Source organism: Nothoprocta perdicaria, unplaced genomic scaffold (genome assembly GCF_003342845.1).
Source record: "Nothoprocta perdicaria isolate Ctin4 unplaced genomic scaffold, notPer1 scaffold_43, whole genome shotgun sequence".
Lineage (NCBI taxonomy): Eukaryota > Metazoa > Chordata > Aves > Tinamiformes > Tinamidae > Nothoprocta > Nothoprocta perdicaria.
In genome coordinates, this window is record NW_020455677.1 from 30,520 (window position 1) to 56,859 (window position 26,340).

Genomic DNA, 26,340 nt, shown 5'->3' on the forward strand with positions numbered 1-26,340 from the left:
AAAAAAAAAAAAAAAAAAAAAAAAAAAAAAAAAAAGAAAAAAGGAGAGAGCAAAAAAAACCAGGTAAGAACGTACAGCTTTTGATGAGAGGAGTCAAAAAAGACTCAATATTTCAGTACATTCCTTTCTCCATCCTGAAATAGAAGTCAGTGGAGTCTGCAATGCCACAACAAGAGTTTTGGGGTCAGACTACCTGATTACCAGACTATGCATCCTGACAACATAAAAAATGTTGTTCTCAGACTCTGCTTAAGGGATTCTGCAACTCCTGCAATTGTTTCAATATTTACACCCATCCTAATTCTCCCTGTACTTAGCTTCACTACAATCTTATCAAGGGGGAGAAAACGAAGGAGCCCTGTGTTAGAAAGGACAAGCGCAAGCACAGAAAAACTGAGTAAGTTGCTCATGGCCACACGCAAGTGCAACAGGAGCCTGGAGGGTCAGAGTCAGGATTGCCAGCAGGTTGTCAATTTGGGAAAACTAAATTGCAGGAAAACACTGCAGGGAAAGCATCCAAAACGCCACACAAACCAAACCTCTGGAGGATTTGGTAAGAGAACACGACAGCTTAGGGAAAACGCTGCTCTTCTGAGACAATCAGAACAGTAAAAACAGTTTGTGGCAACACTACTGATTGGGAAAGTTCACTGGTAAATTTGATGCCGTACTGCAGACAGGGAGACATATCCACTTACTTGCCACACTCCTTACAAGGAAAAATGGTTGTGGGGTCGGTCTCGCCGCTAGTTGTGCTGTGGGCGGGTGAGCTCTTGATGGAGCAGTATCCGCTCTGCGTACCCGACTTCTGCTTCGTGCCCGGCAAGGGGCATCGCGTTTTGGTCACCTGGTTGGTGCCCCCGTGGATGCGAGCGTGGCCGTTGAGCGCCTGCCGGGAACTGAACACCTGGCGGGGGGCACGGTGGAGGGAGGGAAAATAAAAATAATAATAATACTGCACCACAACAGGAACTACAGATAGAAATACACTGAATGCATATTAAAATCATTTTTTAAAAACTGTACACCTCAAATATTCATAAGCAATCCACTTAGTCAAATGCTGTCCCCAACTAAAGAAGTTTACTCGTAATAACCATAACAAGGTGAATTATGTTACCCCATTACCTCTTAGTTACACAGTAATCACAGACACTACTATACAGTGCTATCCATCCGTACAACATCTCAGGAAACAACTGTATGTAAGTATTAGCATATTGCTCATATTTTCTTGGGTGGGAATTCAAAGCAAATAAGCAAAGCATTTTTTTTTCTGTCCATATTCAAGAAATACTACTAGCAGGAAAAAAAGTATAAAATCTGATTAAAAAAAAAAATCACTATTCACTATGCTACCACCCCCTTGCTATTATTTGAAGACAGCAGACACACGTACAGCGCCGCAGTTTGGCATTTCACAGATGAAGGAGGATGAAGAAAGTGTGAGACTCTGAAGGGCAGGCAGGTCTATAGGCCCAACAAGAGGGATAGCAGGTGGCTCAGGAGATTTCTGCAGTTCTCTTTCTTCCTTTCTGTCTTCTTCCACCTCCTCATCTTCCTCTAGAACTTCCTCTTCTCCACTTGTCTGAAACAGATACTGCATTTCAGAAAAACTAGCAACACAGCTAAAGACAATGCATGGAAGCAGCAAGTCTAGCCAAGTCTGCTTCAGGTTTCAGCAGTTCTTCCTTATCTCAGATGAATTTCTAGTCTTGCTGAAATGACCAGCCTTTAAGGGACAAGCTGCAGTCAAGCAGCTTTGCAGAAGGGTTCAAAACACCCTCCATGTGCATTAGAGCTGTCATCCAGGGAGTCTACAGATGCCAAGATGCAGTTCTTCCCCACACAGCTGTAGGACAGAGATGGACACTACACTGATAGGTTAATGAAATGACTTAATTAAAAAATATATCTCTTAAGACTGCTCTGGGTGCTTGTGATAGAGAATTGGCACACAAAGAATCTATTGCCTGTCTAAACAAATGCTATTTGTGCCAGAATGGCAGAGTGGTCTCTAGACACACAGATACAGGCACAGGGATAATTTGCAGGGGTTCTTCTGCTTTGAGAGCAGCGAAGCCCTAATTGTCAGGCTAGAGTTAGAGCAGGCATTTTTAAAACACTTTTATCCCATGCAGTCCAGGAAAGCAAAATTGTGGTGCAGATGGGATCACAAAATGCCCACACACGATGTCATTTTGAAATAGGGAATAATCCAGGCTGGAAGAGACCTATGCATGTCACCCAGTTGAACCTCCTGCTCCAAACAGGAGTACCTGCAGAAGCAAAGCCTAACGCACTCGCATGTGAGCTTAACTCACCAGGCATTCCTCTCTCTTCTTCTCCAGACGTGTTCTGTGCTTCCGTCCCAAACGCAAGATTTTCTTCCAAGTATAGTAGTATTCCACACATTGTGCAACTGTCTTAGACTTAACCTGCAGTTAAGTAATTGCAGAAATAGTTCAACATTAATTTTCAGGTTTCATTCAACATGATGAAAATATATCCCAAGATGTTGGGTTTATTTCTCAAACATTAAAATGGAATAATAAGGAAATTTTTAATATGACAGTAATAGTCTATAGAACGATCTTTTAAAAGTATTATTTTTCAGTCAAATTTGTGCTGATCATCTTAGCTCCAGTATTTTCCCTGGGCTTCTCCAGACTGTGCTGAGGTGATGATTGGGGAATAGGCATTTATAGCTTCATTGTACAGAATAGCCAAGAAATCCTGGTTCCCACAAACCTGAATGTTTTTCAACATGTGAGCGGACAAGTACGGGATCCAATTCTGCCCTGAGACATACACACCTTGGCTCTTCTGCTTTGTGACAGAACGCGAGAATTAAGCCCAAACATGTTCTCTCCCTTATTAATAGGTTTCAAGCAAGGTTTGATGCCCGTGATCCAGGCTCCTTTTAGCAAACTGCCAGAGAACATGGGGATGTTAGAGCGCACCGTGCTTGTTCCACACACGCAATGCTCTGACATAGATGTGCTTACTGAGGCTTTTTATTTTATACATAAATCTAATAAATTTTTTTTAAAATGGTTTTAACTGGTACTGCACTTGCATGCATGTGTGCACCAAAGGGAATACACGATTCCTCATAGTGCTTTTCTAACCCCCACTGGCTCCATGCCTGCAGTAAGCTGGATGTCACTGGAAGGAAAATAGAAAGGGAACAACAGGACACAGAAAATGGGGAAAAATGACAGAGCAGAAAACATCTTTACCATTTTCTGTACAAATATAAAATCTTTGCTGTAGGTAGACAAAGCCTCTTTGAATAGCCTTCTTTCTTGATGTGTCCATTTGTCAGAGCCTGTAAAAAAATAACAGTTTCATCAAAAAAAAATCAGTGAATTAATCCTCACAGTATAAACCTACCATACTTTTGTGCATCCATTTAGAGCAAGAACAGTGAAATCCTAAACACATTAGTCCCCTTGCAATGGGAACACAAGCACGACTGTACTGATGCAGACCGAGAGTCCAGCTAAGCCTGATGTCTCTCCATCAGTGGCCATGGGCAGGCCCCTGGAAACGCTGGGATGAGGGCAAGCAAATACACAGCCTCTCCTCAGTTTCTCCTAAGCTTGGACTGCTGGCAGTTCAGGGGACTTCCTGAGCCTGCTACGATTTGCTTATTCAGTAGCCGTCTCTTCTAAGTGCTCCTCAGTTTTCATTTCAACCAGATAAGGTCTTCCATCCGCAACATTCTTTGCTAAGGAGCTTCACAGGATAGGAAACCTGCATAAAAAAACCCCACCTCCTTTTCTTTGCTGCTTCACTCCTAATAGCTTTGCTGGATGACCTCTAGTTCTTCAGCTGGAAGGGAAAATAAATACTCTGTCTCTATCCCTCCTCTCCAGGCCAGTCAGGACTTGAACCATGCCTTACACTCCACATGGGAAACACCATCTCAGAGCTCATCATTTTATGTGCAAAGCTTGCGTTGCCTATTCCCATATGTGCCACTTTACATCCAGCTGCACTGAGTTGCATCGTTCTGTTCTCCAGACATGAGGCACTTGTGCAGCTCTTCACGTGCACAATTGGAGGCGAGACACATTCTGTGTCACTGAGGCCACAAGAACAGAGAGGTGCCATGTAAACACTCCCATTAAGGCAGGGTGCTGTAAGTGCAAAGCACTTTCTGATCACTTGATGGAAGCTGTATATAAAACTTGCAAATATTACTGTGCTGTATTTACTTCACCGGGCTACCTCCGCATGCAAATCTGATGTCAGCCTTCAAACTGAAATGAATTTGTGTTTCTGTTCAAATCTGCAGCAGCAGCCAAACAGAAGGAACACCGAACTGCTCTGCTGCATCAAACCAGGCTCCTGTTTGTAAGGGTGGGCAGCATTGTATATTGGGCTTGGTACCATGTGTAGTTTTAAACTCTGTGGCTTACTTATATCTACAAAGAATATATACATTTTTCATTAACTGCAAATGTTTGGCTTTTCATTGTCAAATCCCAGGCTCAGAAGCTTAGAGCAGGTATCTCACCAGTCCATCATATGCTGAAGACTATAAAATTAACTTTTCTGCAGGCTTTTCCAGTATTGGATATAATAATGCATTAGTTATTTCCACTGAGATTTACAGAAAAGCTCGCTCTATATATATACACGGGTGAGAAAAAGGCACTGGATTTGAGCAGTGATTTTTATCTGTTCTGTTCTGGTATCCACCAAAGATCTTTTTGCTGACACACTGCCCTGCCATCCTTCTCCTCCCAAACCAGCATCATCCCTTTCTTATAATAATCTGGCATTCATTTGCCTTTACCCTTCCCTTTGGGGCAGCTCACTGGGGGCCTGGGTACTGTGCCAAAAATATAAATTAAAAAAAAAAAAAAAAAAAACCAGAAGGGAGGAAAACATCAAAAGGATGGGTTTTAGTTTTAAGCAAACCTCTTCAGTTACGCTGGTCATCCTTCCCTGCCCTCACCTCGTGCTCCTAAACCAATTTTATTGCACATCTATGGAGAATTACAGAGGCCTTACAGAATTTCCCAATAACTGTGGTACTAGCAAAGACCCTTATAAGATTATGAGGATTAATTGGAAGTAACCTAATTAATAGTACAAATCCCGTGTAGGAAAAGAAACAGAAGAAAAGCTGTTTTTAACTCCGGTTGCTGGGAAACAGCTTTTGCTCTTGTTGGCTTGAGGGAGACACAGAGAACGTGCACAGAGGGATCTGCAATGCAGCAAGGAAGAGCTGTGGACTTCGGAACACAGATCAAATTTGAAAGCTGATCTTTATGTTTAGGCATTTAGTCCACAACTCATTTTATCTGCCATACTAAAATACTGCTTATTGCACTGATTAACTGGTAACAAATGTCTTCCATAAATCTGGGGCTTTGGGTCTAATCTGGGGGTTTCAAGGGAGCTACACCCAAGGAGCCACCCTGGAGAGATGACTCAAATCCATTATATAATTTAATGCTAGGTCTGACCCACAAAACATCAAATCAAGTATCAGAAGTTTGGGGACTGCATGATTTCAGCACATGATTTCAGAGAGCCGCTTTCCTGCAATTCTCACTGCAAGGGAACTTCAGATGTGAGAAATTCCACTGTTCAAAAGAAAAACAAACCAAGAATCTGTTAGAAGGCACCTCTTGCGTTAGACACTTGCTCGCTCTCTCTTCCCTGAGAGATGTTAAGGCAGTGGGACAGAGACGAGGGGCTCTGCCAAGCAGCCCCGGCCAGAACTCTCAGCACTTCTGCCAAACAACAGAAAGGCCTTAAGCTTTAGAACTTGCTTCCCTCGTGAGCCAAAAGGTTTCAAGGATGAGCTGTTGCCTTGGACCCTCGTTTGAATATAATGCTGAGGGTGAATTTGGATATTTACTCTTTGGAGCATCAATTAATTCTGATGAGTCAGTGGTGTGCTCTATTTTGGTCTATCCAGCTTTAAAGGCAGCTGTGCCTGAGAGCTGCCATTGCTGAATCTCCTACAAAGCAGAAAGCTCCAAGAGTGAACCCGAACAAGCACCACTTCAAGTTATATTAAGCTATCCATGCACTACATTGAGAGAAATGCCCACACGCCTGCAGTGGCTGATTATCAACCACAGACAAGCTATTTTTCAAGAGCTGTATGGTGCTAGTGCATGGCTGTCAATACAAGTTGCAATCACAAGTCGCATTCAAGAGCATTAGTAAGGAATGATGTGGCTTGTTATTTTATGGGACTTAATCTAGACTGATGAGATTTTGTTGTGCAGTGGTAAGCCGACTTAACCCTCCTTTTCTGCTTAAGAAATAGGAATACTCTTATGACCACAGGTCTCAATGCTAATTCACCAGAATTAGCATCATTTCATGAAAAAGAGGAAGCTAAACAGTCTCTCCTGGCTCCTGCTTGAACTCTTCCTTGAACTACTGTGATTTTTTTTCCAGTAAAGACTATTCTTCTTCTGTCACACAGGCAGCATTTTGCTACCTGCTCTGCTATTTTGATCCCTCCCTCAGGACGAGGCTGGCTGGGGTGTAATCCTGATCTCTGTGCTCTCCCTCCCTGCCCCCACCCCCTTCATCATCTCACAATTATGCTTTGGGGCCACCTTGTCAGACAAGAGCTCCAAGGCACCCTGGTCACAGCTTCTGGTTGAAGTCCCTCTTCTTCACCCCATCTCCAGGGTCCAACCTTTGGGCTGCAACAGAATTGTTCTCAAAGGCCCTAGACACCGTCCCCAGCCAAGGCTCAAAACCTGAATCTCACATCTATTCACTCATTATCAGGTGCCATCAAAGCCATTAACAGTCACGTTTCTGTTCTTGTTTTCAGGTCTTGGGATGAAGGAATTTCTTTACTAAAGAGTCTTTGCTGCTTGGGAAAACTCTGGATATTGTGATCAACTCTCTGACCACCAGAATCCGTTCTTGGATTGTTGCCTACCAAGCCTGAAGTAGAGATGAAATCTTAAGTCTTTTTCTCAAGTCTCTTATGCCAAACCCAAGTCTGTCTGTCTGTAAAATCAGTCATCAGATACTACAAAGCATTAAATGGAGAAGGGCATAAGAGAGATCTGCTCCCTTGCTACACTTAGGTGACACACTATCTTGTGTGTTGCCCAGAGTACTTCTAATCTATACAAAAAAAAAAGGATGTTCTGGCTGCATTTGGTAAAGTCATCATTCCAGACCTGCTCCTTTTATTCTAGATCCATGCAAAGAGGGGCTCAGAATTTAGCACCCTGCAACACTGGTGACAGTTAACAGAACTGTCTCCTTAGAAGGATGCTTATGATTATCCCATGCACTCATCATGCACCATCACATCAGAAAATGAAGACATGGTAGCAGGCATTTATATAACAGAAATTGAAGATCTTTATGCTAGCGAATGATGATCCATCAACATCAAGAATTTTAAAAGACAACATTAAATTTTGTGTTAAATAAATATTTTCAAGCTATTTTTAAATCTGCAGAACCGTAAACATCATCACGGACACAGTGTTTCTATATATGGTCAGTCAGGTAAGAAACTACCAAACTCGTAACCAAAAACTTCCAGCCTATCACTCAGCACAGCCCACAGCACCAAGCAGAGGCTGCCATCCCCGCCGCCAGCAGCAGAGAGTGCAGCGGGATCCCGTGCTCAGGGCTGGGGTGCCAGCTCTGGGCTCTTCCATCCAACGGCCACGAGATCCCAGGGAAACCTACCTGCGTAGTGGTAATTCGCCAAAGGATGACACTTCAATCTCACTGGCTTCCTCAGCAGCAGCTTCTCAAGGGCAACCTGAACAAAGAAGCAGGGAAAAGCAGAATGAGCAAATGCAGTGAGCTGCTGAGCACAGCTGCAGCTGGGAGACTCATTTGTGTTATGAGATGGCAGAGTATACCGTCACATCAAATTGCTCCAAGGTGCATTTATGCTGTACCTCCCACACAAAGCACCAGTGCCTCACACAGGAGCACCCGCCCAGCCCAGCACAAATGTGGGTACTCAGTAACTTCCAGTTCCTTGCTCCTTCCTGCTTGCCACATAAAAAACACACCTACAAATGACTCGAAACAACTTTTATGTTGCTCTCAGCTACCTACTCCAGGGTGAGGAGGAAACAGTAAAAATAGGGTAGAAGAGAAAAAGGAACATGGGCTTTCTCCATATCCACAGCAAATAAGAACATAGGTTCAAGGTTTAACTGCAAAAGGGAAGATTTTGGTTAGATTTGAAAGTAAAGTTTTAATCATGTGAATGGTGAAGCACTGGAATAGCTTTCTGGGAAAAGCTACAGCACTGCTTATAGTTGGAAGCCTTTTAGAACAGTTCTTTGGGTCAACATCTGTCAGGAGTGACAGCAAGTATAGCTAATCCTCCTCTGGACCTTGGAGACAGATGATTTGCAGATCTTGGAAATTCTGAAGATACAGAGTCCTGTACAGCAAATTTCAAGTCTTGACAGTAAGTTCATTTTCTCAGTTATCTGTTCCAGGCCCCTCAGATTGAATTGACAGAGCCTAAGGACATTGGGACCCAAGTTAAAAACCACTATGTTAGAAAATCTCAGGAGACCCATTCCAGCCCTGATGTGGCATTTTATTTTAAATGGACTTTTCAGGAATAGGGGCCCTTGTCTTTCCTAAACACCAGGAAGCGGACGCTTTGTCCCAGTTGGTAACATTCCCATCACTAAACTGATAAACATTTTAAATGCATTATCTATATGAGAACTGTGTGCAATTACTCAGAGTTCTGAACAATTAAACAGATGTGATTGCTGCTACAAAATAGGATTTTATGAGGGTTAGAAGAGGACTAAACCCTTTGTGACCAAATATAAAGCCTGTGCAGTATCAGGGCTACAGAAAGCACTGGGAGACATTCAAAGCCCCAAGGCTATAAACTGAGTAATCTTATCTACCCGAAATGTGCACTAAGCCTCCAGAGAGGCACTGCTTTGAAATTTAAATTTATTAAAGAATGAAAGGAAGAAGTCATCCCCCAAAAATGCTGTGCGAGGTTTAAAGCATCACTCCTAATCAATCAGTAATCTCTTTTTTGCATAACCAAATCTAAATCCATTTAATAAAGCATGTTAATCTATCTGCGGAAGAGAAGTATCTCACTCCTTTCAGTTTATCTTACCATAATATCTCCTTTAGCCTCAAAGAGAGAGTGCAAAGCATATTCCGAGTTAGTTCCTCCACCAGGCAACACACTGGAACAGCTCATATTTAAGAGGTCTTCCACTGTCAGAAACAAATCAACATTTGAGTGCATTAACACTCAGTTAAACAGGCAGAGCTGAGGACCTGTACAGTCGCTCAACAAGGGCATAGTCAGAGGCAGCAGCTTTTATACTCTCCCTCCTCCGTACCTCCTCTTTCTCCTCCTGGTTTAAGGAGATCTCCCGTGAAGGGGATATATCTGTCCTGCAAAGTGCATTCTTAGTATGGATGGGGGAATTGCACAGCCAGAGCCAGCGATATGGTCACTGATGTTGGCTGTGGCACCAAGGTGCCTCCAACCAGGGCAGAAAAAATTTTAATAGATGATGCTGAGAGCAGGAGCAAACTGTGCTCAGGATTAGTAGGAGTCACTGAGACCATGTTATTTTCCCTCAATTATGGTCCCAAGACATGCCCAGGAACCACCAACTGCCTCCCACATCTGATCTCTGTCCTTATGAGGGAGTTTAGTGTCCCAAAACCACCCCCCTCAGCAACAATCCTTCTCCCTTTGTTTGAATATAAACACACTTCACCCTCACCTCACTTTAAGGGTCACTATAAAGGGCCACCAGTTGTTTCTCTGAAACTGTAACATGCTCTTTTGGTATTTTGCCCAGCATTCATGATAATTAACACCTCTGGGATACATGGTACAGTACACAAATCAATCTACATTTTTTTTCAGCAGGCACAGCATTACATGTGAGGTATTAAAAGTGCAACTCACGGTACCTCTTTGTTGGAAGACTTTATTCTCCAGTTCTGGCCATGGTTTCCAAACCAAAGTAGCCTTGTGCACATCTTTCTCCATTAGTAATCTGTCCTGAAGCTCAGGAATGTCAGCCTGGAACCTGGACCCAATATTGATTCGTCTACAAAGATGATAAACTAAATAAGTATTTAACTACACCATATGCAGAAAACAAAAAAACAAACACAAAAACAGAAGTCACATTATCTTTTTTTTCCCCCAACAAAAGCTATTACACAGTGTGGCAGGAAACTGTGTCAGACTGCTTTATGCAATGCTTTGATCTCACTGGGATAAGTATTTTGGTTACTAGAGAGGACCAGGCTCCAGGGGAGATGGGGAGGCGAAGGGGGAAGGAGGGGAGCAAACAAAAGCATCGATACACAATGTAAACTCCATAGACATCACACCTTAAAGAAAATCAAATGCTGACTACCAAGGAGGCCAGATGCAGGAAATGGTAACTTCCTGCTCCATGCTCGGAGCACTCTCTGCTTCAGCAGAGAGTAGAAAAAGACTTGACTGCTAAGGGACAACACTGTTTGGTGCCTGCCCTGGAGAACACCCCAAACAGCACTTTTCCAAACCTCCAGATACAAGCTATGAACTAGAGTACTGGATCAGGATACCTCCTCCTTCCAGTCCTTTCCCCAGACATTACAAGCCATTTTTCACCTTCACTAGCTCCTATCCAGCCCTTCCCAGCACTTTTGAACCATGGCATCCACATCTGCCACAGACCCGTAGCGCCCAGAGGCCTCAGCCCTCATCTAGAGGTGCTGCAGATTGGGCTGCACACAGCCCAACACGATTTCAGGAAGCTGAATTGTTTGAACCTGGCAGAAAATGCTCAAGTTGCCCACTCTGGGTACGGGAGGCTGAGTCGGTGGAACCAGTCTGTAAAAGTAGTGACAAAAAAATATATCATTTCTTACGGTTCAACAGTCTGTTCTCCAGGCCCAGGCGTCACTGGAATGACACTTCCATCAATGCTATCTGAAACAAAGATTGGGATTTCTGTGTTTAAAACACATTTTTCTTAACAACTATATCACTGCTGACATGTCACATCCACTAGCTGTACTGCTACCTCCTTATTAACATTTTGCAGCAATCAGTGAATCAGGACATATGGGGGATACTTTATAGCACCTGTACAGTGGCATATACCTTTGGCTAGAGGTTACTCAGTTCTTGGGTAATTGGGTATATTTCTCACGTAAAAGAGTAATCAACTACATAAAGCAGACTGAATGGGTCTGAGTGGGTTGCTGAGAGGTTAAAGCAAGCTTCCTTTAAAGTATGTATCACCAGTACATGAGCAGAAATTCTCCGTACTTTCCTGGTCTGGAGGTAAACAGCAGCCTAGGCAGTAAAGCAGCTCAACACAGAGAATGTATTCAGTGCTTTAGGTGCCTTTATAACCTAAGCTTTACCTTCATACCTCTGTCAGGAAAGACTTATTCTGGTAGCATGCCATAAATTTGCACAATTTTACAATTTTGTCTCCTCCTCCTCCATCCCCTTTGACCGAATCTGCAAAATTTGTGTCTTTGTTTTAACTCCATTCGTGGCTACAGGGCTGTCTGGCTTGTTTGCTTTACAGTCCCTCTTCAAAAAAAGCTATTGTTTCAACTCCTCCCCACTCTGTCTTACCTACAGACCCACAATGTTGGTTTATTCAGCTTAAACCTGTAAATGCTACAATTTAAAAGTCAGACACTTTTACCTATTCTAAACATAGTATTTTACAAAAACACTGAGAACATCTTTGGAAAGATTAAATAAATTTAAAGTATCACTGACATGCAACAAGCACAAAAAACCCCAAACACACACAGAGACAAATCTCTGTACTCAGCAGCACTCGTTTTACCTTGGCCTTTCAGGAGGCTAACAATTAGATTTTAACAAAGTTACAAAAGCAGGAAAAAGTTTGTGCATGGACTACTTTTCTGAACGAGAACGCCAACCCCCCTTTCTAAACACCTCCCAGAACGAGCAAGCAGGAAGGAAAGAGACTGCAAGATAGAGAACCGAGTCAAACAAACCCAGGAGTCAGTGCCTGCGACTCCACCGGGGGAGATAATGGCTTTTTGCTGGAGGCAGCTGCAGTAAGTGCCACCCAGTAAATTTGTTGTCACCTGAAGAGCACTAGAATGGTCTGATAGTATAAAACTAAGAACAAGGAGCTAAAAAATATCAACACAAGGTACAGAAGTTGGTAACATGGTTGTTTTTGACTTTAAAGTCGGTAATTTTGACAATACAAAGTTAGCAACCTCCAAGAGAGAAGTTGGAGGAATGACATTCTCTTCTTTGGCCTTCAGGACATGTGTAGTGATTTTGTATATAGGAATTTAACTTGCAGATTGAGTTATCATGCTGGTAGCATGCAGTTCACTTATTTTACAAAGTTGAGAATGAATTGAAAGAGCTGCAATGAGAACCTTAAGGAACTGCTATGAAAGCAGTTAATTTACATTGCAAAATATGTAACCCTGGTGACAATGTCTGAAGTAACTCAGCATTCAGTAACAAACTCTTCTCTACGGGCAGAATTCCTCCAGTCTATTAAGCAAAAAGTATCTTCCCTCAACATTTACACACAGGAATAATTTAAATAGTTACAGACAACAGAAGTGTCATAACCTATACGTGCTTGTACTACCATGATCATGTACAATTAGCAACCTTTTCTTGTGAAGCACTAAAGAACAAGTATTTTATATCAACTGTGTAAGCACTAAATAACAGGTATTTCAAATCAACCGTGTCTCAAACCAGGTCTTTCCCCTCCATTTCAGAAGGCTCCCATTTGAGAGACAGGTATGGTACTCCTTTCTGTGAGCAGATCACATTCAAAGATCACAATTTCACTCACTGCTCAGGCTCCTCTATTCACTTTTTGTCCTAAAACTACCTGTACAAAATCCAAGGCAAATATACCATACATACTTGGACATATAGATCACAGAATATTCAAGGTTGGAAGGGACCTCTACAGATCATCTAGTCCAAACTTCCCACTCAAGCAGGCACACATAGAGCACGTGGAACAGGGTGGCATCCAGGTGGGTTTTGAAGACCTCCAGAGAAGGAGACTCCACAACCTCCCTGGGCAGCCTGTTCCACTGCTCTGTCACTCTATATGGCCAAATAGATGTCCAAGGCAAGTACATCCATAAAGATGGACTTTCCCTGTGAAGCAAGAGACCCGCGGATGCCTGCGAGCGCGACGGCACCGGGGCAGAGCACACGGGCGCTGGCGGCAGGGCGCCGCGCGGCGCGGCCGGTACTCACTGGAGCGGCAGAGCAGCACGCGGGGCGTGGGCGTGAGCGGCGTGAGCGGCAGCTGCGCGTGCGCGGCGCCGTGCGCCGCCGTGAGGACGCTGCTGAAGAGGCCGGAGCCCTGGCGCACGGGGCTCAGCATGGGCGGCGGAGTGTAGGGCGGCAGCTCGCGCGCCCGCTCCAGCAGGTGCTCGCCGAGGACGCGCGGCGAGCGCAGCTGGCTCTGGTACAGGGTGGCACCGGAGTGGGGCATGCTGAAGTTGAAGGAGGGAGGAGGGATGAAGAGAGGCTCGGGTCTGTGCCGATACTTCTTCTTGTCCTGCAGCGGTTTGAAGTTTTCTTCTAATTTTGCAGCACTTGGAAGAGGTTTTTTGCTGATTTCCTAAAGGAAAACATGGAGAGCTTTATTAGGTAGCCATGGTTAAATGTGGTTTGTGTTGCACATTAGCCCCTACAGTCTAGGGCAAAAGCTACAGAAAAGCCCAGTACCTGGCCCTGTGCAAAAGCGTCAGGGGAAAGAGAAAAACCCCTAAGAATCTCATTTCCTTATGGATCTCTCTGGGCTGAGGCAGGGCTGGGCCATAAGATGACACAGAGAGGCTGCTGGCAGCCTTTGGAAGAGAGTGGTTTTCCAAGACCATCATCTCCCATGCCCTTCCTTAGCCCTCCCTGAACACCCTGGGCATTTCTATTTGCACGTACCAACCCCAGGCTATCCGGGGTTGCTTCATTACCAGTCGGGGTTTATTAGAAACTTTATGCAAGATGTTTTCCAATGCATTCATTGTGTTTGACTGGGAAAGGCATATATGAGCTCAGGGAAATTACTGCAGCACTCAGCAGCAGGAAAGGAAGAAAAAAAAATGTAATAAATTCAAATTCTTTGCCTCTTATCACTACATTCCCATCAGCTTGAGTACAGTCCAGCTGCAAGGAATCTTGAACTTAACTCTATCCTCTTTCCTTGGGGAAAAAGTGTAATAGATGGCAACCAGGGAAATAGATACTCTAGCATTTGCAGGTTTTGAAGATTAAAAGCATTTAATACAAAATCCCTGCAGTCCACAGAAAGCAGAAGGTGCAGGAGTTGCCTTAACCCAGAATCCACATTTCCTAGGGGAAAAAGAAAAGAAAAAGAAAAAAAAGAAAAGGAAGAGGTGCTTGGGTCATGCTTCAAGGACACATAGAATCTGGTATTATTAAATATGCTACTTTTAGGTGTTCATAGTGTAGATCTTATTTTGAATAAACATGGAAAGCTGAATAAAACTGTGAATAGATAGCGTGTTTCAGAATGTCTCTCTCCTCTGGTAAATACTACTCCTATATAAAAGTAAATTATTACAGTGAATGTTTAGACAATATATATCTTTACACCATGGGTGGCTCTTCAGAATCCCAGTAAAAACCATGTTAAAGGAGCATTAGTAATGTCACCCTTTATCCCTTATGTTAATATGTTCCAGCTTGTGGAAATGTTTTTGATTACAGAGGTCCTGTCCTCTCTGTTAGATCATGGCTGTATCCTCTCCAACAGCTGTTGACATTTTTTCTCTCTAAAAAAATGTAAGTTTTGGAAGAGTTTTCCTTCTGCGGGAGAAAATGCAGCCTTACAGAATACTTTGTAGTTTATAAACATTGAGAACAACGAAGAACTACATGTAAAGTTATTACCTGTAATCACAGCCACAGGCCATCATGACAGTGGACATTTATGGCTTACAGAGCAGAAAAGGGGAGAAAACTGAACTAATTAAAAAAAAATCCTACCTAATCCAAGTCTGCTCCTTAAATACGGAAGAGGTGGTACTCCTATCCCACTAGTGCGAAATAAATCAATCAAAATGACATCCTGTAAGCCCCTCTCCTCTATGGCACTCTACCTATAATGAAGGTTACCTTAGTCTCAATGGGGTTATGCCAACAACACTTAAAAAAAAGAGCGCTGAATATTAAAGGACCTCTTGATGTCCATGATCTTTCAATGCAGAATCACCCTCTGCTTTCTGAAGCTTCAGAAACTGCTGCCCCATTAGCCAAAGAAGGAATGTATCCCCTAGGCCCTGCTGTCCCACTGCAATAGATCCACCTTGGGCAGATCCTCCTGGACCTTTATTTGCTGCTTCGGTTCACCCTGGGTTCACCCATCGTCCTTTAGTCTTGCTGAATATTTATTTTTGTTCTGCTGTTTGATTTTACTGTTTCTGTGACATTGTGTGAGCTCAAAGCACTGCTTTAATAAAAGCAGCATAGCTCCATTTTGGGGGATAAAGAAGTCTCCAGTGGCACAATCCCTTCACAGAAGGGGAAGCTGTAGATGATGTGACCTTTCAATATTGCCATTGCTGCTGCTTATATAAAAAGTGGAAACCAGGGAGAAAACTGCAAATTTCATTGGCTTGGGCAATAACAAGGACTGCAAGCAGGATTTTGATCGAGTGAATGCACATTTAGCCAAACACTGGCAGATTTAACCAAATCATTTCATACACATTGCAGAAATACACAACCCAAGCCACCTACTCTGATGCCTCTGGCAAAGATCTCCCACTCAGAGCTCAAGGATTCAGAAAAGACTGCCCCTTCCCTCTCCAAAAACTAGAAATAGAAAGGAGAAACCGCACTGCTCAGTTACAAGCTAAGTACTGTAAGATGCTGGTTGTTACTATAGTAAAGTGGAAGTTTACGCCTAAAACTTTCAGCTGAAAGCTAAAAGATTTTATATATATTTAAATGCATTTGTATGTCTGGGTGAAGACTCAGAAAGGATATCAAATATCAAAGTAATAAAAATGCAAGTATCATAAAAATATACAAATTAAATATACACATACGATAGAGAACCACTCATTTTGGCATATGTTGCCTCCTTGCTTGGACAAACATGGGTGAAAGAAAAAGAAAAGAAAAAGAAAATAAAGTCACACAAATATTTCTCTGCATTACGCTGATGGAACAGCACAGGCCTCGTACCTCCCAGGAACCCCTTCTCATGCCCTGCTCCTCAAACATGGATTCGAAGGAGCACAAGCAACAACTATTCCTGCACTAGAAGGAGAAATAAGTAACACTTCGCTCCAGGTTTTTTCCAGGCAAAGAGTAAAGAGCATTCACACATCTCATTCAAGTGCTCCTCAGTTCCTCACCACGCTGCCTGACAAGTTCAGTTTCACGAGTGCAATGTGAGTGCTAAGCCTAACGGGTTTTCCTGTTTCACAATTCCCAGCAATCAACCCTGGGGGCTGACCCACATGGAGGCAAAAGGAAAAGTGACTTCACTGCAAAACTCTGAGTAGGGAAGCTTTGTATCTGCTTCCTACCAGCACATACTGCCAGCACTGCACACAGCTTTCCCTTCTATGGGTGAAATAAGCACATACAACTGACTTAAAAAAAAAAAAAAAAAAAAAAAAAAACAGGAAGAAATAAAACTGCTGAATGAAAGCAGTAACATAAAAACAAAGCAGCCCGAAAAGGAAAAAAACAAAAACAATAAAAAGATACTAAATCCCTTTGTTCTAGCAGGATAAAAGAATATCACATTCCAATTTCAAATGATTTATTTTCAGCTGAGGTCTTGATTCCCCAGCAAAGAGAAAATTAATACTTTCAAAGGACTGAGGAAGAAACGATAAGAAGCTACAGGCCTTTTTTGTTTATTTGTCATCATTAAGATTCTGGACCCTGGAAAATGTTCAGAAGTGTGGACATTTTAGAACGTAGCAGCACTGAAAGCAAAGGGATTTAAGAAGCACAGCACAGTTAGTGGCAAGAAACGCAACACTCACAGCGGACGAGCAGGGGTTGGCCACTTTGGGGCTGCGCGGCGGAGAGCAAGTCATCTTCACGAGAACGGGCATCTCGTCATCTGACACGGGCTTGCCAGGCTTGTCTTTGACTGCGGCAGAGTTGGCAGAGGGCTGCGTGCTGGGCTCGGGTGACAGAAGCTTTACAGGGACAGACACTGGCATGACGATGGGTGCGAGGCTTTCCACCTCTTTAGGCAGCGGCTGCTGTGGTGGTTTCTCTCCTTCATCCTGCACAGACAATTAAAGGCTTTCAGCCCCAGCGAGGGTGGCGTTTCTGCACTGACGTGCCATGCACTGTAGGATCGGGGCTGCACACAGTGGCCAGCACTACGAAACACACAGGAGCACCACGGCTCGCGGTTCACCGTGGCCTCGAGTCAGGCTGGCAACTTCCACGTGGGATTCAACCTCAGTGCCAAACAGCCACACAAAACCTCTTTACAAGTCACCTCGCAAAAGGTGGGGGAATGAACACGTGCCCCTTTTGTGACTATGAACGCAGAACTCCCCTGTCACCCACTTGAAATCAAAAAGACACAGATAGGTTAATGCTACCAGTTCTGGTAGCACTGGTTTCCCTTTAGTATTTCGAACCATTTGATTTCCTGTAGTATTATCCTTTAGAATCAGATTTCTAAAATATTAGGACAATGAAAAACTGATTGACGGGGCAAGTTATTCTTATCCGGAACATTCCAAACTCACATTTTTAGCCTGGTGTTTGTTGATACCTATAGAATTAAAACACTTGGGAAGAAAGCTGTCAAAGATTCAACAATCCTGCTCCTTCAATTAAAGCCTGGGAATGCTTCCAATAAACATCCCTTAGTCATCCAAGCAGCCTAAATGAAAATAAGGAAGACTTGATGTTCCTGATATTTCTAATATAATAAACAAACATGGAGGAAAAAAAAATAGAGTTCCTGCCATGAGTTTGCAGTGGGGTGGTTGTAATGTGCAGAGAAACACAGAGAGGCATATGGGCTTCTCTTCCCTTTTCCCTTGCCTCTCACTTTTGAGCAAGACCTCTGACCTGTAAATTAGCAGAATTACGTATACTTCTCCTTGTGGAGTGCATGACACAACAAAACAGCTTTGGGGAGAACAGGTTTTAATAGCAAAGCAAAGCAGAGCAAAGCAAGCAAACATCAACACGAAAAGGAGAGCGCCAAATATGGAAGTAAAATGAACAGTACCTGTTTGAAGTTAGGAGATGCTCTCACTCCTCCATGTGACCTCATGTGACCATTCAGAGCAGGCAAACTCTTAAACTCCTTCAAGCATATTGAACATGTTAGCTTGTTCTTCACGTCACCTCTCTCAGGAAATGCTTCTCTGTTCTGGCCACTACGTTTTTTGCAGCATGAAACAGAAGAGGACACATCAGTTGGCATGTTCTCTTTGATATAAAAGAAGCCCTTTAATCGAGGATGTCAACAAAGTTTTACAATAAAATAACTAGGAAGCCACAAGTAAGCATAGGGTGAAATATGTGGGCAATAAGCTAGATCAGCTGCTCTCAAGACAGAGAGAAGGAAAGTTTTCAGTACGGTGCACTCATGAAAGCACAGACCTCACTCTAGGGTAGCCTGAGGGCCCTTGGGTTAGAAGAAAAGATCTACTTGTGACAGATCCTACCTGTGACAGCCCCTGCTTATGGGAAATGACAGTGCTGGAGGACACTTCAGCCCTCCACAGAGGCGAGACCCTCAGAAAAGGTCTCACTGCCAAAGACAGAAATCTAAATAGTGCACCATCCCTCCTCATACACATGTCACAGAGCTTTAAAAGTATAGTGCTCCCTGGGCTTCACTGTTTCTTCGTTTTCTTTTCTTAATACCTAAAGCATTTTTCTTAATACTCTAATTTTATTGCTGGGGATAGGGGAAATCATGCAAATGTTTACCTACAAAGGACACAACTAGAGGTGCTTCTAGAAGAATAGCATCTATGACCTACTTTCCCCCTTCTGGTCCTCCCACCACTGCAACACTCCTTTGTATTTCTCATATTTCCATTAAAAACACCAAAACTTACAATACCTTTGTTCTGGGGACAGTGGCTGCAGTCTGCCATCTGACAGTTGCATCTGCTATCAATAGGTAGGAAGGGTGAAAAAAGAGAAAATTATTTTTCAGGGAATACCAATGCATAAACAAAGGCCTTCATACTTGATGTCTGCAATTTGCGTAAGATCTTGCTAATACTAAAAAAGTCTGAATTGAGAGCTATGTATTTATCTAGCAAACCTGCACCTCTCTTCCTGAGGCTAGTGCATTTGCTTATACCCACCTGGTAAAGCCATCACTTCGACTCTACAGTGTTACTCTTGTGAGTAACAAACACAACTGTTGACTGTGTCTTCATGCACATTCAGGCCCTCAGGTGTTGAAACATCAGCAGGAGCACCCAGTGGTAACTGGGCTCCTCCTCACCAGAAACCGACTCGGAATTCCCAAATTGCTTCTTGTTAGGGAACTGATAGTCCCCACCATGGCAGCTGTGTATTTCTGCCAGCCTGGCCTGCAGCCAAAGCAGCAACATAGCCAGGAGAAGTCTGTTAATGCTGTTCCCTAAAACGTCCCAGCAACTCCCATTGCTCCCATCCCAGCCTCTCTGGGCTTCTGCAACTGCTTCATTTCTGCGTATTGTTACTCTTCTGCAAAACAAGTTTGAGCGGGAGAGAGAGGTGTTACATACCTGAGGCCACATAGTGCTGGGAGAGTCTTGCTGAGAGCTTTTGTTGTTCAGATGAGCTCCCGACAGTGGCAGAAGGGTTCGATGAGGAACAGTGTTGCCTACAGAACTAGCCTCCTGCTGTGCTGGATCCTCCGCTGTCTCTGGTGGAGTGAGGCCAACGTGAGAGTTCAGAGAGGGGCCTCGGCTCTCATTTGGATATTGCTTTTGCTGATCCTCTTGCTGCTGCAGTAAACTCTGTGGGTACAAATGCCTATACTGTTCATGGGGGTCTTGGTAGCAATACTGAGGCACTGCTCCCAACTGGATGAGCTGTACAGGATGACTCGGATCCTGAGAGTACTGGTGTGGTTCATGCATAGTCTTTGGATCAGCTTCCCTGTGGTACGGAGGAAGCTGCAATTGCATGTGTTGCTGCTGCTGCACGACAGGTTGCGTTGGGTAATACTGAGCTATTTGCATTGGACACTGCCTCTGTGGCTGCTGCCGGGCCGGCTGCTGCTGCTGGAGCTCCTGCACGGAGAGCCGCTGGTGGCCCTGCTGCGGCTGAGCGTAGTACTGAGGCTGCGGCAAGTGCTGCATCTGCTGCGGCAGCAGCTGCGCAGACTGCATTTGCTGCACGTGTGGCTGTCCTGGCTGAAAGGCAGAGTGCATCTGCATCTGCGATAAGTGCTGCTGGTAGTCATAGTACAGCTGGGGGTGCTGCATGACTTGCATTTGTTGCTTTTGCTGCGCGTTTGCAAAATTGGGGTGTGTTTGCTGCGGTCCCGTTTGGTATCTTTGCACGCTGGAAGTTGCCGGCTGTTGCTCCACCGCTGGCTTCTGAGAGAGCAGCTGCCTGAGTGCACTGTCCCCAGAACCATCCGCTAGCGAAGACTCGGCGTGCAAAACCTGAGCCATGTTGTTGACTTGAATTCGTAGATTTTGGTTCGCAAAGACTTGCGTAAAGGAGTCCAATTTATGCAGGACCCCACTGGTAATTTTTTGTGATCGATTTTCACTAGGTTGAGAATAAGAATATTGGTATCCGTCATGAGACTCGCCCGGGCCCAGGGGGCTCCACATTGCATTTTGATTATTCAGATTGTTCCTTAAAGGGACATGGTTTCCTGAGACAGAATGCGTCCAACTAGTTTGTCTAGATGTGTCCATTGACCCAAGACTTTTTGACCCTCCAGGCAAAGCTACACTGTCCCTTGAATCTTGGGGAAACGGCGGGGACAGTGGGGACGCCTGAGGAGCATCCATGACAGATGTCCCATAACTGTGATTTATGGATGGAAGGGAGTTCATTTGGTGCTGTTGGTAGTACAAGTTCTCATTGCTGTTGGCAGTATGGTTGGTTTTATACAATTGCTGGTCCCCCATTTTTGGTCACTTCTGCTCCAAACTTACAGGCACACAAACCATTGAAATCTCTATGAACCCTGAGATAGCTGAATAAGGGAAGGGGAGGGGAGGGGAAAAGAAGCTAGAATTACTTATAATTCAGCATGTCTGTGTGTATCACAAGGACTAAGATTTCCTCCAGTCTATTAGTAATTCCAATTTCAGACTCGACGTTGCTTCACATCTTCAAGAGAGGACCAAAGCACAAATCTTGCACAGTTAATAGGTTCAGGGCACCAGGCACCTGTGGAGTGAGACAAAGCAAGGTAAGTGCTGGCTTGCCACATAAATGGTTGTGGTCTCACAGGAAGCTAAAGGCTCCTACTTTGCAAACCAATCACTTGCAGAACTGTAGCAGTGGGGCTGTTCCATTGCAGGCAGTTCCAGATGGCCAAATATTGCTCTCTCAAGATGAGGCTTTAGACAGACAATCAACTATGAAGCCAAATCGCCTTCCTACTGATAGTCATCTTGTCAGAAGGAATGTACCCATTTAAACAGCACTAACTCAAGGCCTTACATAACACTAACTTGAGAGACATCACAGATGCCTCCCAAAAACCCTGAAAAGGAAGGTAAAAGAAAAACATAGGTTTGAATAAAAGCACTGACATATCCAGGTGCAAAAAGAGCTACAAAAAATGTAATCACAATCCAGGTTTTGCACAGAGTCTTTTACAGCTTCTTGCAACTTCCAGGGTATTTACAGAAGATGTCCACCAGTGGTAGGAAAATACCACGTAACTGAAAAAGAAGGGGCAAGGCTAAAATTTATTGCTGTGACAATAAAATCATAAGCATAGTTACCCAATCACATCTGTGCACATAGTTTGGCTTGCTCATATTCTGTATAGAATCAGATTAATGTTAAAATCAAACCAATCCATGGAAATCTTTTATGATTATTTTATGGTTATGTGTATAACATACAGGGATTGTTTCAATTTCTGTTTTAGATCCTCTTATCCTTCTTCGGTTTGCATTATTTTAATGGAGTAATTTATGCTAAATGCAATCATTTATCATTCCTCCTGTATAAATTGTAATTTAAAGCAACATTTTACAGATGTCTATACTGTTTTTAAAGAATAAAACAACAGCAAAAAATACACAGGCACATTACTGGCTCATTTTACTATTCCACTGCAAGAAACAACCACCGTGCACATACATGCAGTCACCCTGTGCCTAAACACATAGACGCATTTTAACATAAAAGAGGTTGATGCGGAGCTGTAAGAAGAACAAAAAACCACACTCATAACTATGCATCTCTCACATCTGCCTTCCTAAATGTGCTGCTTTACAAAGATTCCCAAGTACTGATAGCCTATCTTTTTAAACTTAAGAGAATCCCTGATCTGGATGAATAAATGTGAAGTCACTGGTGGAGAAAATTTTAACCATTGCCAGATGGATATTAACAAGCTTTGTGCTAATGCTTGCAAGTACGTTTATACATAGCTACAGGCACGCGCGCACACACACACACACACACACACACACACAATTCCCACTTTTCTTTCTGGCACAATGCATGACAGAAAATCATAGCTCCCGAAGCAGTGTGCACGCAGGTACGTGTAAGCCATCTGTAACCATTAGCACGTAATATTTGCACGTGACAGGTAAGAGCTGAAAATAACTGCAAGTTTATTTCCCCTTCCAGAAATATATATTGCTTCAGTTTTTTCTCTGAACATGCTCCCTTGCAGATTTTTACAGAGATAAAATTTTAAAAATTAGAAAGAAAAATCAAAAAAGAAAAAAAAAACAGTTCACAATGAATGGTCAGGTTGCCAACAAGGTTCTTCAGCCACAATCCAACTTCAAAGGCTTCCTATAAAAATTATGAAGAGAAGCTAAACAAAGCCTACAGAAAACATTCAAAGGGCCTAAAAATAGCACTATGTGATATTTCACACTGCAAGGCCACCAACTTATATAGCAAGAGGGGAATCCTATACAAGGATTGTGACACTGTGGGAACACATTTTTCCACAAGATCTCCAAAGGAAACAGGCACCGGAGGGTCTGCCCTGAAGGGTGTGCTTGCTATACAGAGCAGCTGTGTCCCTATTTTCATTTGTTAACTTTACTAGAAGTTCATTCTTTGTTGCTTAGTCCTTCTTTGAAAGGTTTCTGTTTGAAGCAATAAGTGTTAGTCACTAATGACAGGGCATAATAGTGAGACAGATCAGTAAGTGAGAATAAATACTACAGGAGATAAGGTGAAGACCGCAGGAGTTTCAGGATCAGGACAGCGCGAGCGCTGGTGCCGACTGCACCTGAAAGCTCCAGTGTGTGGCCAGCCAGGCCCTCAGCCCCGAGCCTCCCCGGCTGTCGGGCACTGTGGTGGCAGACGCCACTACCGCCCATGCAGAGGCCACAGTGACTTCTGTGGTCGGCAGCGAGGAGCCCAGCCCTTGGGCAAGGGCCAAGCGCCGTTCACTGCACCTCTCCACCCGGGGCTTCTCAAGGTGCCCTGACACACAGGCAGGAAAGCTAGATCTGAGCTGTGAGCACAAATAGCAAAAAGAAAAGATGCTCGGAGACACCTCCTGTCCTCAACTCGTCTCCCATTTGGGAGGCAGGACACACAGCTGTCCCTTAGGTAGATTACCGAGTTGTCACCACAGTTCCCCAGAAAGAAGACAATTGTAAAAAGCTGCCAAGTCCTAGTAGAATGTTACGCTGAAGCACCTGCCAAAGGATAGCAAAAGATACAGAGCTCAGTCACTACTGGAGTGATATACAAAAAATCAGAACTTTTTTCTTTCTAATGACCCAAAGCTGGGAACATTCCTTCAAAAGCATCACTGAGCCGGCAGGGGAAAAGTGTACCCATCTGAAAGCGCTGGTTTTCTGCCCTCAGGTAATGAACAAAAACAAACAAAAACACCAATAGACACATTAGTAGAAGCATAATCCCCAATAAACCAGTCCCCAAAATAATGGCTTGAAGAAGTTTAAATTCAAGGACTTGATGCTGTATATGCTGCGCATCTGCAACCAACTTTAACAAAGTGCTTAGGGTATGCACTGGTTAAATAAATTGCACTGGCTTAAAACTAAGAAAGAGTATCGCAGTGCTGTACATTACATTATTAAAGCTTCAGAGGCACAACACTTGGTCTCTGGCCAACTAGGAAGCTATTGACAGTGCACTGAATAATTTCTGTTTCCTTCAATGATGACAACAACTATCGCTACTAAATGGTTAATCAAACAACTCAACTTCCAAAAGCAGCACAAGTTTAAGGGCAACAACATTTCTGCAATTCTACATTTTCTTTCCAGCAGTCATTCATGCTACTTAACCTATTGCATTTTTGACATTACAGATATATCCCTATTACAAAATCATTATGAAGAAGCATGAAAACAAATGCAGAAGGACAGAAGCATTTCTTTAGACTGCCTAGAAAAAGAAATATCCTATTTAAGATAATAGATCAAATCTGGACTCAGGCTAATGGGAGTTCAATTGATTTAAAAGGGACAAAATTTCACTCCTCCAACTCTTTTCTCTTCATTCCAGCGTGGTCCCCGGCATCCTGCAAGACTCCAAACTGGAAGCCAGACATGCCAAGCTTGCTGAAATCTCTTTCTCCAGTCCAACTGCCTCCCTCTTCAAACACAAGCAACCAAAAGGAAGCACAAGTATTTCCTGGAACCCTGCCACAGCTTAATTCTGATACCCATTAAACACAAGGATATTCTAATCCTTGTAATTCTGTAGTCTTCGCTACAGAAGGTGCAATGTTCCATCCTTGATAAATGGGATAGTCAGAAGATCTCAGAGAAAAGAGTAGGCAGGCGGATATCGGAGAGGTGGTAATTCCAACACAGCCTTCCCCCCACCAAAACATCTCCCAGGCTCCATCACACAACACAGAACATGAAACCTGCAGAATTTTCAACACCAGTCAAGTTACATGGCTGAACCATCCTGAATCCACGTGAAGTTCGGAGCAAAACAGCACTTCCAGAAGTCAGTGCTTGGAAGCTGGCCTGGGTGCGGGCTGAGGAGGCAGGCCTGACTGGCAGCCAATTTCAGTTTCAACTAAGTTAATAGAGAGGGATGACAAAAGACTGTAGAGGAGCAGACTGAATGAAGCAGACTCATTAATGGGCTGTAAAGTTATTACAGCTCTGCTCTAAGCTGTCTCAGTATGGTGCACGCCTGTGAATCAGAATGCAACTGGATCCTATACGTCACCCAGCTTAGTCCAAAATTTTCAGCAGTCACTTTAATCAAAAAACTGCACGTTCTATACATGAATTGAGGAGTCAGGTTAAAAAGGAAGATGAGGACTGGATAAAGTCCTTGATTTTCGTGATTAAGAAGGCAACGGGATAAAAGGCCTCAATGTTCAATAGGTTTCTGCAGGACTTGAAGCTCTTCACAAGCACCAGTACTAGTGGACTGCTCCTTTGCTGGGGCAAAATTCCTCTTTACGTTGTCAGAAACTGTAACACGTTATCAATTCAAATTAGTGACCACTTTTGGCAATCTAAAATATATTTCTGTAACACTTATAGAAGCACATCCCTGCTGTGTCTTCCCCAAACCCTGTGAGCAGCTCACTAACAGGTTTCTATCCTGTCTTACTGCCCTTCACCTGGGCAGGCTGAGACAGGGCTTTCTCAAGCGGCTCTTTTTGTTATTAGAACATAAAGCTTCAGTTTTAACTGTGGTAAATCCTAGAGTAGTTCTCTATTGCCTTCCCATTCCTTTCCTTCAAAATCTGCTTCCCACTCAGCTTTTACTGACACAAAAAGGACTTACAGTATTCAATTTTTAGCCATTTTTATTGGAAAATCTTTATTGGTCTGTTCTGTTATTCAGAGTTGTGAAGTACCTTGATGTGATATATTCAGGTGAAGACAACTGTCATTCACACTACCTCTCTCTCTGATTTTCCTTAGGACAGCTGCACAGCCACGCAGTTGTTCATGCTCTGACAGACCCCGTCCCATCAATGCTGGCAGGATCACCAGCCCCTTAGGTACAGGCTTCCTGGAATCCAGCGCAGCTGGGCATGACTTCCAGCTGGGCCCCACCAAGCACAACCACCACCAAGCACCCGCCAAGCCGAGCAGCTTGAAAAACCAACAAGGAATTATATAAAAAATGCCTCCCCAGCACTACTGAACCTCAGCTTGTAGGAGCAGAGCTACAACTAA

At 43.6% G+C, this 26,340-nt stretch overlaps 1 protein-coding gene across 2 annotated transcripts in view; it reads right to left on the bottom strand.

The window, feature by feature from the left end:
• Nucleotides 1-26,340, bottom strand: part of TRERF1 (transcriptional regulating factor 1) — a 71,548-nt gene that overhangs the window by 2,228 nt on the left and 42,980 nt on the right. The window contains exons 3-15 of one of the 2 annotated variants that reach the window (XM_026046277.1): nt 19,765-21,394; nt 19,107-19,153; nt 18,261-18,411; nt 17,044-17,292; nt 13,268-13,637; nt 10,900-10,960; nt 9,946-10,085; nt 9,128-9,231; nt 7,702-7,777; nt 3,243-3,331; nt 2,325-2,438; nt 1,400-1,588; nt 699-907 (exon numbers count right to left, since the gene is read on the bottom strand). In XM_026046277.1, coding sequence (XP_025902062.1) covers nt 699-907; nt 1,400-1,588; nt 2,325-2,438; nt 3,243-3,331; nt 7,702-7,777; nt 9,128-9,231; nt 9,946-10,085; nt 10,900-10,960; nt 13,268-13,637; nt 17,044-17,292; nt 18,261-18,411; nt 19,107-19,153; nt 19,765-21,129 — 3,164 coding nt within the window. In that variant the 5' untranslated portion in view covers nt 21,130-21,394. Of the gene's footprint in view, nt 1-698; nt 908-1,399; nt 1,589-2,324; nt 2,439-3,242; nt 3,332-7,701; nt 7,778-9,127; nt 9,232-9,945; nt 10,086-10,899; nt 10,961-13,267; nt 13,638-17,043; nt 17,293-18,260; nt 18,412-19,106; nt 19,157-19,764; nt 21,395-26,340 lie in introns of both variants that reach the window. The other variant, XM_026046276.1, reaches the window with a different exon arrangement.